We start from the raw sequence: 13,995 nt of genomic DNA on the forward strand, positions 1-13,995 counted from the left end.
CTCTCATACCATCATCATCATCATCATCACCACCATCATAGCCATCACCACCACCACCATCATCATTGGTAACCCTATAGTGCTTTGATGTTTACACAGTGTTTGATTCACCTGGTAAATCCATGAAGCAGAATTCATGACTATTTTTATTCCCATTTTGTGGATTAGACTAGGTTAGTTTAAATAAAATCACACAATTAGTGCCAGAGGTCAGACAATTTAAGCCCAAAGCTTTAGACTGAAATCAAGAATCTTTGCACTATTCCATTGCAATTCACAAACAAGAAACATCTGAATGTCAAGAAATTGTATTTAGTTGCTTTATTCTTAGAAATCTATTATTAGAAGATTTATGCAGTTTTTAATTATTTCTCATCTTTAAGGAAGTTCACCAACATTATTGCTTCATTACTCTATAAAATAAACACTTTAAGTTACCAATATTATTTACCATTATACATCAAATCAACCATTCAAAAACTTGAAAAATATGAACTAGGTTTGGGTTTTTTATTCAATCATGATAAATCACACATATGTATCAACTTACAAAATGCTTATACATAATAATCTGATTTCAGGTGCCAAAAAGAAAACAAAATAGTTCTATGCAAATTATTTTGGTGAATTTCTAGCATTGCTTTCCATGCTCTTAAAACATGGTATATTAGATTAGAGAGAAACTTATTTAAAATGTTTGAGAGCCAGGTCTCACTCTCAAATATTCTATCTTGACTTTATTGCTATAGTCCTACGTATTACTACATACATTCTGTCATAGAGAAAGAAGCCCACAGTACCTGCATCAGATTTCTGTTTCTAGATAAAATTTATTTCACCTTTTAAGGACTAAGGAGTGTAAAATACTAGAGCTATGAAGGATCCTTGAAACTTTGCTAAGTTGAAGATGACCAAAGACTGATTTTTATATAATTTACACTAGAAAAACCTGATATTGTTTTACAGAGGCAGGGAACATTAATAATAATCTTGATTTTCAACTTAGTCCCGACTTTATATTTCCTTTTCTACTATTAGGTATTTGAAACATCTGTTTGTCAACATATTTCAAGAATGAGAGGACTAGGAAGTGAGATCACTAGGAATGAGATCACTTTTTTCATTGTTGTTGAGTTGTTTTTCTTTCCCTTGATGTGTCTGACTCTTTTTGACCCCATCTGGTATTTTCTTTTTTTTTTTTTTTAAGCAATTGGGGTTAAGTAACTTGTTCAAGGTTACACGGCCAGTTATTATTTCTGGGTGTGGTGCTGAGTATCTGAGCCCGGATTTGATCCAGGTCATCCCGACACTGGAGCCGGTGCTCCTACTCTCTGTGCTACCTGGCCGCCCCCATCTGGTATTTTCTTGGCAAACATAATGGAATGATTTGCCATTTCCTTCTCCAACTCATTTTCCAGATGAGGAAACTGAGGCAAATAGGGTTAAATAACTTGCACAGGTTCACAAAACTAGGAAGTGTCTGAGGTCAGATTAAAACTGAGAAAGATGAGTCTTCCTGACTCCAGTTCTGGTGCTCTATCTACTCTTTCACCCAGGTACTACGATCATTTCCTAAGTGAGTTATATTGTTGGTGAGTTGATTTGGTGTTTTATCTTTTTCAGGTAAACTGATTACTTCTCCTCATGTTATATATAGAAGCAAGTTGAACCTGGTGATTCTTGATTTGGCCGCATGCTAAAGGGTTGCTTCTTTCTTTATACCCCATAATTATTCATGCAGGTACAATGGTGGGTGACCATACGCGCTTAGAGTTCCACAATATTGAAACGGGCATCATGACAGAGAAGCGCTACATCTCAGTTATCCCCTCAAGTTTCATTGGGCACCTACAGAGCCTCATGTTTAATGGACTTCTCTACATTGATTTGTGCAAGAATGGTGACATTGACTACTGTGAGCTAAAGGCCCGTTTTGGCTTGAGAAATATCATTGCTGACCCTGTCACCTTCAAGACCAAGAGCAGCTACCTGAGCCTGGCCACTCTCCAGGCCTACACCTCCATGCACCTCTTCTTCCAGTTTAAGACCACCTCAGCTGATGGCTTCATCCTCTTCAACAGTGGGGATGGGAATGATTTTATTGCAGTTGAATTAGTCAAAGGGTAAGTGATTGGAAATCATGTTTCATACTTTAAATAGAAAGCATTGAATCTAAATGGATATAAAAAATCTACTTTGCTAATTAATTTCATCACTCTCTTTTTATCAGTCAATGAATCTATTAAGTGCCAACTGTGTGCCAGACACTGCCACAAGCTGAAGATACAAAGAAAAAAATAAAACATTACTTGCCCTCATGGAGCTTCCATTCTATCTGTGATTGCTTTTCTGGGGTTATTAGGGTGTTATTTGGGATGGGAAAAGGGGAAAAATCCATATGTATATTTCCCAAATTTACCATTGACTTAATGCAGGCAGTACCTTATTTTGTAACTCAATACTTCCCTAGAAACCATATTAAAAAGTGTGTTTTTGCATTCCTCTTTTCATATATATTGTATGCACAGATAAATGAGACAAGAAGTGAAATCAAGTCTGTCTAAACTTAATTTTTTTTAACATATGAACAATCACTCCTGAATAACTGTCTCAACTATCGACAAAAACCTCTTAACACTTGGCAGGGGCTAGGGAAATGGGCAGGCCAATCGTTGGGACCTTGGGAGGAATAAAAGGGAGGTCACTATGGAGTAAACCTAGTGGAGAGAAATGTTCTAGGAGTATTTAAGGTTGAATATGGTCATGCCCTAGTGCTTCTTGCCCAAGAACTTGGCGTCTTTTTTCCCCAACTTCCCCACTTCTAATCCTGTCCTGCTATAATCCTATTGGAAGCTACCAGTGATTTGCAGTTGGGAGAGTGGGGTTACATTTCACCTGCTCATCACATTAATAGAATAGAGAAGAAGGAATCACCCATGCCACCTCAAGGTTGGGTAGAGGTATCTCATGCAGAGACCCAGAATACCTTGATCCCAGAAATATAGTTGCATATGGTGGTTGAGTTCCTTGATACTTTTATGATGCTAACTATATTGTAGAATACATAGGGATGAGAATATTGCTTGGGACCTTATATAGTTAGCTTGGGAGCCTGTCATGTATATTATATTCTTTCTATGGATAAAATGCATTCTCAGTTCCAACCAATGCACTTCTGGAACATAGCTGTCAGTAAGTTGGGGACTGCCTGCCTTGGTAGTTATTAAGAATCATTTAGAGTCTGGACAAGGGAACTTGGAAGGAGTAAAAAGCAAGAATTTGAAAGTCCAAGTCAGTGCCCCCATAAAATCTACTTTTGATGTCCAACATTATGGGGAGGTGACACTATGGTATAACAGACTACACCTGTAGAGGACAAGCTTTATCCATTTCTTTCATGCTAATAAGACTTCAAGTATAAGCCTGGCAACAAGACTACTTTCTAAGGACCAACCTGGCTAATAGAGATTAATCATCAATAGGCTGACTGCTTAAGGATGAATTCTTTCAAATGGCAGATCATGAAATAAATCTATGTTTTAATTCTTAGATTGTAAAATAATAATAACTAGTATTTATATAACTCTAAGGTTTACAAGTACTTTACTTATGCTATTTATGCCTTACAAACACCCATAGGGCTAGGTGCTATTTTTATTTCTATTTGACAGTTGAAGAAAATGCAGGAGATGATTTAAGTTACTTGCCTAGGTTCTCTTGGCTAGTAAGTATTTAGGGCAAGATTTGAACTCAGATCTTCCTGACTCCACATCTAGCATACACTGTACCACCTATACACCTTAATACCTTGAACTATAGTATAGTGCTTCTGGTGACTGTCAAGTATTTTAGAAGCAAAAGACTAAAAGCAAATATTGTGTTAATACGAATCACATAAGTTCAAGTCATTGATTTGCAGAACAACATATTGAAAGATCTTTTACTGGGGTTGGGGAATATTGCTTGGTACCTTATATAGCATATTAATGATCCCATTATAGAAACTTAAGAAATAATCTGTGGCTATGGATGTGATTGTATATATGTATAATCTATTTTATATGCAATTATTTTTTGTCATTTTTACTATAATAAGCATGTGCATATTTATTTGAAATATTTACATATATAAAACTTCTCTGACCACTCTGACCATCAAGTGATTTTTATTCCCTTCACAGCTATATACACTATGTGTTTGACCTTGGAAACGGTCCCAATGTCATCAAGGGTAATAGTGACCGACCACTGAATGATAACCAATGGCATAATGTTGTCATCACCCGAGACAACAGTAATACTCACAGCCTGAAGGTGGATACCAAGGTGGTCACTCAGGTTATCAATGGTGCCAAAAATCTGGATCTGAAAGGTAAGTTCTTTAAGAAAGCTTGGCCTTCCTAGCTTGTGGGTTTTTTTTGTTTGTTTTTATATTTTTGAGGAAAGCTGTATAGAAGTGAGGTAAATTTATCAAGTTAAGTGTGATGCATCTGTGTTGAATTATCACTCCTAAGTTCAATTCTTTATTTTCTCTATTTGGTCATACCTAAAAAATTGCTTGCATATTTTTAGTTGTGTGAGAATATATGTTCTATAAATCCTTCAGCACCTATCAATGTAAAGTGTTGGAGTGGTTACTTTTAAATAAAAGAAACTCTGTGACTCATATTTTAGGGATTTTAATAGGTGTAAGCATGTACAATAAGTACATATGTACTTGAAACTCCTTTCCCCTCAGCTATATGAAATCTATAATTAGTTCAAAGATAGACACCTCGATTCATGTCCCTCATCTGCCCCATACCAACTTTTTTTTCAGGTGACCTCTACATGGCTGGTCTTGCCCAAGGCATGTACAGCAACCTCCCAAAGCTTGTGGCCTCACGGGATGGCTTCCAAGGCTGCCTAGCATCTGTGGACTTGAATGGGCGCCTGCCAGATCTGATCAATGATGCTCTTCATAGGAGTGGCCAGATCGAGCGTGGATGTGAAGGTACCCTCTCTTATAGTTGCACTCTGGTCCCAAGCATCAGCCTACCTGCTGCCTCTGCCAATGCCTCCTTCTTCTGTCCTTTTCCCCTGCACCTCATCCTCTCTTTTACTTTTTTTTTCAACCTTTCAAGTCTCATCATCATCAACATATTCATGCCAATGTTTGAGTTTATCTATAACATGCCAAAAATCTCATAGAAGTGTAATGAGCAGATGTCTTCTATAGCACTACATACTTGCCTGCAAAGGACTTTCTTTGGCATCAACATCACAGTACCCATTACTTATACCTTCAATTCCAGAATGACTTAAGGAAGCACAGAAACTTTATAATGGCAATGAATTATTCAGTACAAATCAGGAAGGTGGAGGAGGGTACCAAATGCTACAAGCCAGTGACTTATCAGCTCTAGTCACATTGCAAGGAAGCTTCAAGTATACCTACATGGACAGCATCGAAGGAACTTTTACTTCTGTTTCTCAAGCCTTTCTGAGGGATGTCCAATGGTCAGTAACAGTCTGATTTTCACCAGCAGAGGGCAATGTTGAACACTTTCAGTTCTTAGAGTATGAACTGGTTCTTAAGCCTTTTGTAATGGCAAAACCAACCCTTTGCTTTGAGTCAAACTTCAGGAGGACCTACACTCTTTCCAGACAGACAGCCCAATGATTCCATGTCATACATTACTAGAAATGCTCAATGACTAATTCTAGACCAATAAGATACGATTTTTGGCCATTTGATTAATGCTGATCCATCTCTGGTGTTTTTGTCTGCATTGATTAAACTCAGATATTTTACGAAACTGATAGACACAGAATAGAAGTGTCTTTCTGTGTGTACTTATATTCCCCTACAACTTTTTTTTTCTTTTGGGATCCCTTGGAAAATTTTATAGATTTCCCTAGCTTTCCTTAGAACAGCTTTAGAAACACTGTTCTAATGAATTTCGTTACACTCTGGATCTCTGATTGCAGACAGGAGATTTTTTCACATAGCCTGCAAGACAAAGCGAGTGAATTACCATTAATTATCAATATCTCAAATTTTTTTTTCATTTAGAATGGTTCAGCCTCATGTTACCTTATTTGTGCTAGCAATATTTTCTTGTGGGCCTCATTGATTTACTTTGTTGAATTGTGCTGTTCAATTTCCTCCTTAGTACTCAATTCCATTCCCATTCCCCCTTTATGTTAACTGGATACTCACTCATGTCCATCAAACACCCTCTAAAAGGTTTCCTGTCCACCCAATCTGTTTTGTGGTTGTAGAAGCCATTTCCTATCTCTTAAGAGTCAGTTTCCTCTATTCTTCAAATAAAAAGTTAGAGCATCCTTTTATCCCATTCTATTTTTTCCTTCTTCTTTATTTTGTGGATAAATTATGTTAACTACTTCATTCAGAGAGATGGTGTGGACAAGGTGGAGAGGATTATAACATGAGTACTTTTTGGCATTGATTAATATCCCTCTGTCCTTTAAATTTCAGCCTTTATTCCGAGAAATGTTCTTTGTGACTCCTTTTATAACTTTTTCAACACAAACAGAATAACTTTATTGTGAACTCTGCCTAAAACCCTAAGAGAGCCAGCATTTGGAATTCAGCGTCTTACCTAAAGTGTTGATTCATATAAACAAGATTGGATTTCCATGATAACTAGTTACAATGATGCTAGTGTGAAATAGATAATTGAATCAAAGAAGATAATAGGTTTAAATTGCTAATAAAATGCATGTCACTATAAAGTACAAATTATCATCATTGATATTTCTGATTAGGAGCCATGCAAATGCAATAGTTTAAAAATAATTAAAATATTAATACATGTAGGCTGAATAAAAAGAAATAAAACCTTAATTTCCTTTTTTAGTGTTATTAAATTGCTTGTGAGTTCTAAACAAAAAAAAAAACCTTTTATATTGGTAATTTTTAAAAGTTGTTATCTTAAAGGTAATTGGGTGCCATATAGAGTATTTTTTAAATATACAACATAATTAAGAACTCTGCGAAGAATAAAATTACGTATATCACAGGGAAGGACTCTTCCTGAATCCTACCATACAATTTGGCATGAAGTTTGGTGTGATTCATGAAATTAATTGTAGTGGGTTCTGACCTTCCTTTTAAGTATGGGTGATTGCTCAAAACCACATATGATAACTTGATGAATCAACTCCATGGCAAGTCCTGTGGGTCTAATAACACTGCACTCTATTGCCATGGAGATAATTATGATGGTTACATGTTAAGCATTATAACCTCCTCACTAGGTGGACTGAAGTGGAAGATGAGTTTTAAGGGAAGAAGGTCCTTGTTTATTATACATAAATGACTAGGGTAATTAGCTTAAGTGGCCAGGAACAGAATGCCTGAAAAGTGAATTAAGTCATAAATTGATGTCTTTGGAACTATAACCATATTGAACAAGCCCCAGTAAGAGTTCCCAGGTGTTTCATTAAATTTGTGAAATACAGCTACTAAAAGTATAAAGGGGAAGGAAAACCACCCTTTGACCCTTACAATGTATGTGCATGTGCATACACACACACATAAACATGAGAATCTAAAAAGAGGTATTATTGTTGTCAAATTATGTAACCTGCAAAATAACCTCATAAAGGTTTTTAGATGTTAATTTGATGGGAACTGTAGGAAATGGTTCACATTTCTTTTAATAATGCCCATTTATAGAACAAGAGAAGGAATGGGAAGAAGGTTTTGTTGCTTCTAGATAAATCCTGTATCTCCTTATAGTAATAAGTTAAAAGTGAGTATATTTTGCTCTCACTCTTCTAGATCAAACAGATTAAAATAGATTAAATATTCTTATCAAAGCCATTGGTAATGTCTCCTGTCACTTTTGTGACATTAGACATATCATCCTCTCAAGGCCTCAGTTTCCTCATTTGTAAAATGAGGCTGTTGGACTAGATGGCCTCTGAGTTCCCTTCTAGCTCTTGGGAACCTGATTTATGATCCTATGATTTTAAATGGAATCGACTCTTCTATTCAAAAAAGAGTTGTTTTTTCCCTCACTATGTCTGATTCACTAAAGAAAATAATAGAAACTAAATGTAAAGTATTATGTCTTGTTTAAAAAAATCAAGCTTTCTTTGGTATATGGCTCTCTTTAATTGGAGTGGATATATGGCATCAACCGCGTCTCTCCTGCCAATACCTTTACCTTAATTTTTATGTTGTCTCTAATGACTATTCTCCTGAGGGATTATAATCTCCCTTATAATTCTGCTAGATAGACCAAGCATTGAGTGAACTGAGTTGTCCCACAGTAGCAGATAGAGACTCTTTAAATAATTATATATAAACTTCGGTTGGTAGGTGGCAGGGGGGTGGGAGATAGGGTAAGTTGACATGGTCATTCTCAAATCTAAATGAAATAAAGAGGCAATGGTTTGTGGCTATGGGTCTGAAGTTTTGCAGCAACCATCTTCTTTGTGTTTAAAACAACCCTGAAGGAAAAAAATCTAGATTTGTTTAGTGTTCCCAAATCCCTTTGTGTCAACGGTTGAATAAGCTTGTGATTTGAGTACAACCATCTTTGGTATCACTTGTGGAAGGGGCTAAGGAGTGTTCCTTAAGTGGATGCTTCATGTTTAACTTTTCAATGTTCAGAATTTTTGTACCCTTTGAGTCCCCTACCCATCTCTCACCCTGCCCTGTCATGAAATTCTTCTTTTCTTATTTCTCTTTGCTAAGCCAGATTCCTTGAAAACCATTTGCTCTTGATTTTCTGTTTTGGAGTTGACTTTGTGAATGTCATGTTATTGCCCATTGCTTATGCTTTGCTGGGTTTGGTTTGGTTTTGCACTGCTCTTGCTTGGCTGCCTTGGACACCTTCTTGGCTCTTACTGAACCCCCAAATCCATCTTTTTTTGTCTTTGAGTCCATTGCTCCATGCTGTCTTTCTCTTGCTTGGCTGCCTTGGACACCTTCTTGGCTCTTACTGAACCCCCTAATCCATCTTTTTTGTCTTTGAGTCCATTGCTCCATGCTGTCTTTGCTCCATCGGTGTACTACCCATGTGCTTATTAATTGTATGATCTGGCTATGTTTGTTATGCAGATTGCTTTTTTCTTTTTCTGTAATGTTACCCTAGTTTAATCTGCCTCTTACTAACCTCTGTTTATTGTTTTCGCTTTTTTTTTCTGTTTTTTTTGCTAACAAAGTTGCGTTGACCAAAGCTGACCTGCAAGGTAGAGAAGGTTCTTGTTCCCGTTACCACTTTGGACTGAAAGATACCCTGTATAATTCCTTAGTATCTTTTCTTTGGAGGCTTCCATGCAGTCACACCTCTTTGTCAACAGAGTGGTGGGTGGAGATATGTGAGCAGTTAGCTTTCCAGAAAGGAAGGCAAGAAGATGAAGTTTTTTTTTTTTTTAATGGCTTCAAAGGTGACATCAAGGGAATGGAGGGAGGCAATATTTTGGTGACAAAAGAGGTTTGACAGCATACTGTACAGTGACTATCTATAAATAAATGGGTCAACTTCTTGAAAAGTTTAATGGTTTTTCAAATACCAGCTATTGGACATCTGGTTACCACCCTATAGAAGAAAAATATCCCTTACTGGAAAAGAAGGTGCCTTGGGCTTTTGATTTATTATCTATGGCCTCATAGAGGTAATTTATTCAGGAAGACTATTTGAATATATGGACCTTTGAAAGAGAATGCCATTTTCTCTTAATTCATTTGAGAGATTTAAAAAAAGGTATTCAGGGGATATGAATGCTATAAAAATGTATTTAGTGGTTTCTATCCCCATTGAAGATAGTACTATTTTAGTTGAAGACTTTTGTTCCCTGTCCTGAGGTATAAAGTAATACTGCTATTGGAAAAGAAAGTTCTTGAATTTATCCTGAATATCATGTCTGCATGTTAGATGTCAGAAAACATCTGTGGCAGAAACTGCTTCACCGTACCATTCAAAATGACACCTTCCAGAAATGGTTACTTACATATTGCTACTTAGGTCTCTGACTTAGAATACTCATGCCTTTGTTGAAAGGTTTTTTTTTTCTTTTTCTTTTTTCTTTTTACTGTTTAACGGTTGCAAATTATCTCTATGGCTATCGATCCCTAGCCTAAGGAACTTATTTTCTACTTCAGGAAACTAAACATGTAAACATATAAATATAAATGTGTACAAAGTAAACATAATAGGATCCTTAGCTTCTTGGTGTGGTTTATGATGGAATTTACCACATATAGCAAAATAAATATATCATTTGTGTTAAGAAGTCAACTTAGATGTTTTTGGATTTCTTGCTTTCCTTCATACCTATAAAGTAAGACACAGGATTCACGCAGAGAGCTGGCCATGTTGGTTTTTTTTTTTTTTTCCTAGCATGAGATACAGATTGATCAAAATATCATCCCATTGGTTGAAATTTTCTTCAAGATACCATCTTTTTTAGTGTGGTCCTCAATTAGAGAATTATGGCCATCAGTGAGTCCTTCAGTTTGCTGTCACATTTAGATGAACTCTGTTCCACATTTACAAGCCACTCAGCTGACTGTGTTTAGAGCAAGAACTGACGATATTCCTTCATTGTTATCATTCTCTTTTCCTGGCTCAGGGAAAAAGCACTGGAGATTGCAAATGCCTTCAGTTATTGTATTGTTGACACTGTGGAAAGGACCATTAGTCATACATCAATGTCTTTATCCACACCTGTGGCACAGTTATAGCAACTGATTATGAAATGAAGCATGCATATTTGAGTATTTTCTACTTCTTTCTACTTCTCTTTTTCTCTCTTTTCCTCTCCATTTCTTGTCTTCTCTCTCTTTTCTGGTCTCTCCCTATCTCTGTCTTTCTCTTTACTTTTCCCTGTTTCCCTCTACCTCTCTTCCTCTATCTATCCCTCTTTTATACACACACACACACACACACACACACACACACACCATTCTAATTTATTCTAATTTCATGTGTCTCTCATCTTGAAAGATAAGGCGATATCATCTTCAATGGCTAAATAAAATAAAAGTGAACTATAGCTACTGAAATAATTTACCTGGACAAACCAGCAGACTTATTAATGAACTCAAGACTGACTGTCCTTAATTATTTTTCTGAATCATTGCTTTATCTTGAGGGGTATAATATTCTTCTAGAGATAGAGATTTTTTGGGAGGAAAGCAAAGGATAAACTCACTGTATTTATTTAACCTGATTTTGGACAATGACTGTAGCATGACAGTTGAAAATGTCAAGCAAGATAATTTTGTCAACTTCATTATGAACTATTTGAAGCAAGGAGTGTTTCCCCAACAAAATAGTTGCTCAAGTAAGTGGGAGACCTCTGCTGCAGTCAATTGAGGTACAGTAGGGGGTGTCCATTGGTGGTCTGACTGGGAAAGAGGTATATATCTCACATCAAATCTTCAATTCTGTTGTCTTAGCAAGAATAGCAACTCCTACAGGCCCACTCATAAGTAATTTTCCCCCTTCTTCCTGTGAATTTTAAGATTTGGTACTTAGGTTTCTTTGACTTAAAACACTCATGCCTTTGTTGAAAGTTGTTTTGTTTTCTTTTTACTGTTTCACTGTTGCAAATTATCTTTATGACTATCAATCCCTAGCCTAAGGAACTTATTTTCTCCAGCAGGAAACTGAACTTGTACACATATAAGATGTCAAAAGATCTCTTACTTTCCGTATGAAGAGAACAAAGCCCTAAGGAGTGAGGCAATTGGGATTTTATCCCAGGACGCTAAAATTTACAAAGCACTGACAGTATTGGTACTCCTTCAGTAGATAGGCATAGCTCTGGTCGGCCCCAAGTTAGTTAGGATAATTAGCTAGAAGAGGAAGGTATCAGATGACTATGTTGCCCACCCAAACAAAGGACGTGCTTTTCATCCCATGTCCATCCTATTCCCTCCCCAAGCATTTAGTCTTTCAAGCAGTTCTGTCCTGGGCTCTCTATTTCCCACTCACTGGGTAGGGTCACAGGGTCTTTCCCAGTCATGGGTTCTTGTATACTAGGGCACGAGGTCTTGATTTCCTTACCATCCACTGCTCTGACTCAGGTTTAAGAGTTTTGAACCTTACCATCTGTCCCTTTGGACCTTCTTTTGTATTGTTTCCACCAGGTGGTGTGTGAAATCCTTGGCAACAAGAATTACCTCCGGTTTCCCCGGTAGTTAGCCCAGTGCTTGGCACATAGTAAGCACTTATTATTAAATGCTCATTTTCTCATTCATCCTCCCCAAATTCCCCCCACCCAAATTTGCGTGGGAAAAAAAAAAAGACTTACAATTTTTTGTGTGTACTGTTTGTCCTCAGCAAATTTTGTATCTTTTGACCTGGACCAGAATTGGCAGTTGTATTTCTGGAAGGAAGTTATATTCCTTAACTCAGAGATTGTTTCTTTCTTTCTTTTTTTGCATACGTTTGTATATCCTGCACTGAACACTTCACATAAACAATGACAAATAAATGTGTGTCGAGGAGACAGAGAGAGACCGAGATAGTAAGAGAAAGAGAGACAGACACAGAGAAGAGAGGGGGAGACAGAAATGGGAGGGGGAGGGGGAGAGGGGGAAAGAGCACTTTCCCAGAAGTCTAAGCAATAGAAAAAGAGGATCTTTAAAATGAGGCTACATTTCATGGGATTCAGTCTAGAGCTAGATCAGTGAATTAAGTTGCTTATTTGGGAGGGCCATAATGGTCAAGATATGATTAATAATTCTTCCCTTATATTCTGGGTATTGAATCAAGATATCTTCACTTAAATTTGTTTCTCTATTCTCTCATACAATTCCCAGCACCCAGTTTTCCTTTGCAATGTGTTTGGATTAATTTTCAGAAATGTCCCACAATATAATTTTAAAAAGTCTTGATGAAGCATCGGGGACACCTGGAATCTAGATACTGCTTATTTTCAGAAAATCAGCTGATGGGTTGAATTTAGATATCCAAGGGTATCTAAATTACATGCAGACTTTTTGGCCCCTCTTCCACTTGTCCCATTCCCTCTTTAATTGTATATTGTTATCTGGGCTGTGAAGAATTTGGAGTTTTCCCCAATCTGTTTCCTTAAACTCTATATACTGCAGCCATAGTTGTCAGTGGGGCTGTGCCTGAACCTCTGGCTTGAAACCATATAAATGATGAAGGCAGTTTCCTTAAAAGTTTGGAGTTATTGAAGACAATAAGAAAGGCTAGATTTGAGATAACCTATTATAGTCCTTGCTATTTCTTCTCTAAAACTGAGGGAAATAAAGTCATTTTGTTTTTGTTTCCCTCTTAGATGAGTTCCAAAAATACAGATGATAAACTCATAAGTCCTAGCCTCCTGACTGGTTGCAAATCCAATTTTAAGGATCCAAAATAGTCTGAGTTTCTCTCCCAGTAGCAATGTAATTTGAATATAGATTCAGACACTTATTTCTTAGTTTATATCCATCAGATTCAATGAAGAGAAAGAAGACCAGACATTCAATGGGATATACTACAGGCTGGGAATTTTTTATTTTTATTTTTATTTTTGCTTTTTGGAGGGCAGTTGGGATTAAGTGACTTGCCCAAAGTCACATGGCTGGTAAGTGTGTCAAGTGACTGAGGCTGGATTTGAACTCAGATCCTCCTGATTCCAGGGCTGGTGCTCTATTCACCGTGCCCCCAGGCTGGGAATTTTTATATAACTTTTTTTTTCATTGTACTTTAGATGACACCAAATAGACTTTCATCTAAGGCAAGATATTTTGAGAAGTTTGAGCCATTAAACTTGTTTGTCTAGAAGAAGAGATGACTTGGGGGAGGGAGGAACATAGCAACTGTCTTTCTTTACTTTAAGAGTCATAACAGAAGAGAGATTAAACTTACTTGTCCCTACTAGGTAGAACTCAAAGGAATGGGAAGGAGTTTAAAAGAAGCAAATTTAGGTTTGAAATAAGGAAAAAAAAATTTCTAACAATTATCCCTCCCCCAAAATGAAATTGGTTGCCTTGGGGAATAGTGGGTTCTCTATCCC

General features: G+C 36.8%; 1 protein-coding gene across 3 annotated transcripts in view; it reads left to right on the plus strand.

Annotated features, from left to right (window-relative positions):
* Nucleotides 1-13,995, plus strand: part of NRXN3 (neurexin 3) — a 2,132,730-nt gene that overhangs the window by 1,048,208 nt on the left and 1,070,527 nt on the right. For all 3 annotated transcript variants that reach the window (XR_011169070.1, XM_069092330.1, XM_069092331.1), the window contains exons 12-14: nucleotides 1,742-2,123; nucleotides 4,182-4,372; nucleotides 4,820-4,993. Coding sequence is in view for 2 of the 3 variants with exons in the window: in XM_069092330.1 (XP_068948431.1) it covers nucleotides 1,742-2,123; nucleotides 4,182-4,372; nucleotides 4,820-4,993 (747 nt within the window). In the remaining variant the exon portion in view is untranslated. The remainder of the gene's footprint in view (nucleotides 1-1,741; nucleotides 2,124-4,181; nucleotides 4,373-4,819; nucleotides 4,994-13,995) is intronic.

The sequence above is a fragment of the Petaurus breviceps genome, unplaced genomic scaffold (genome assembly GCF_028583685.1).
Source record: "Petaurus breviceps papuanus isolate PSGF00001 unplaced genomic scaffold, PetGlider_PUasm1.0 189, whole genome shotgun sequence".
Classification (NCBI taxonomy): domain Eukaryota; kingdom Metazoa; phylum Chordata; class Mammalia; order Diprotodontia; family Petauridae; genus Petaurus; species Petaurus breviceps.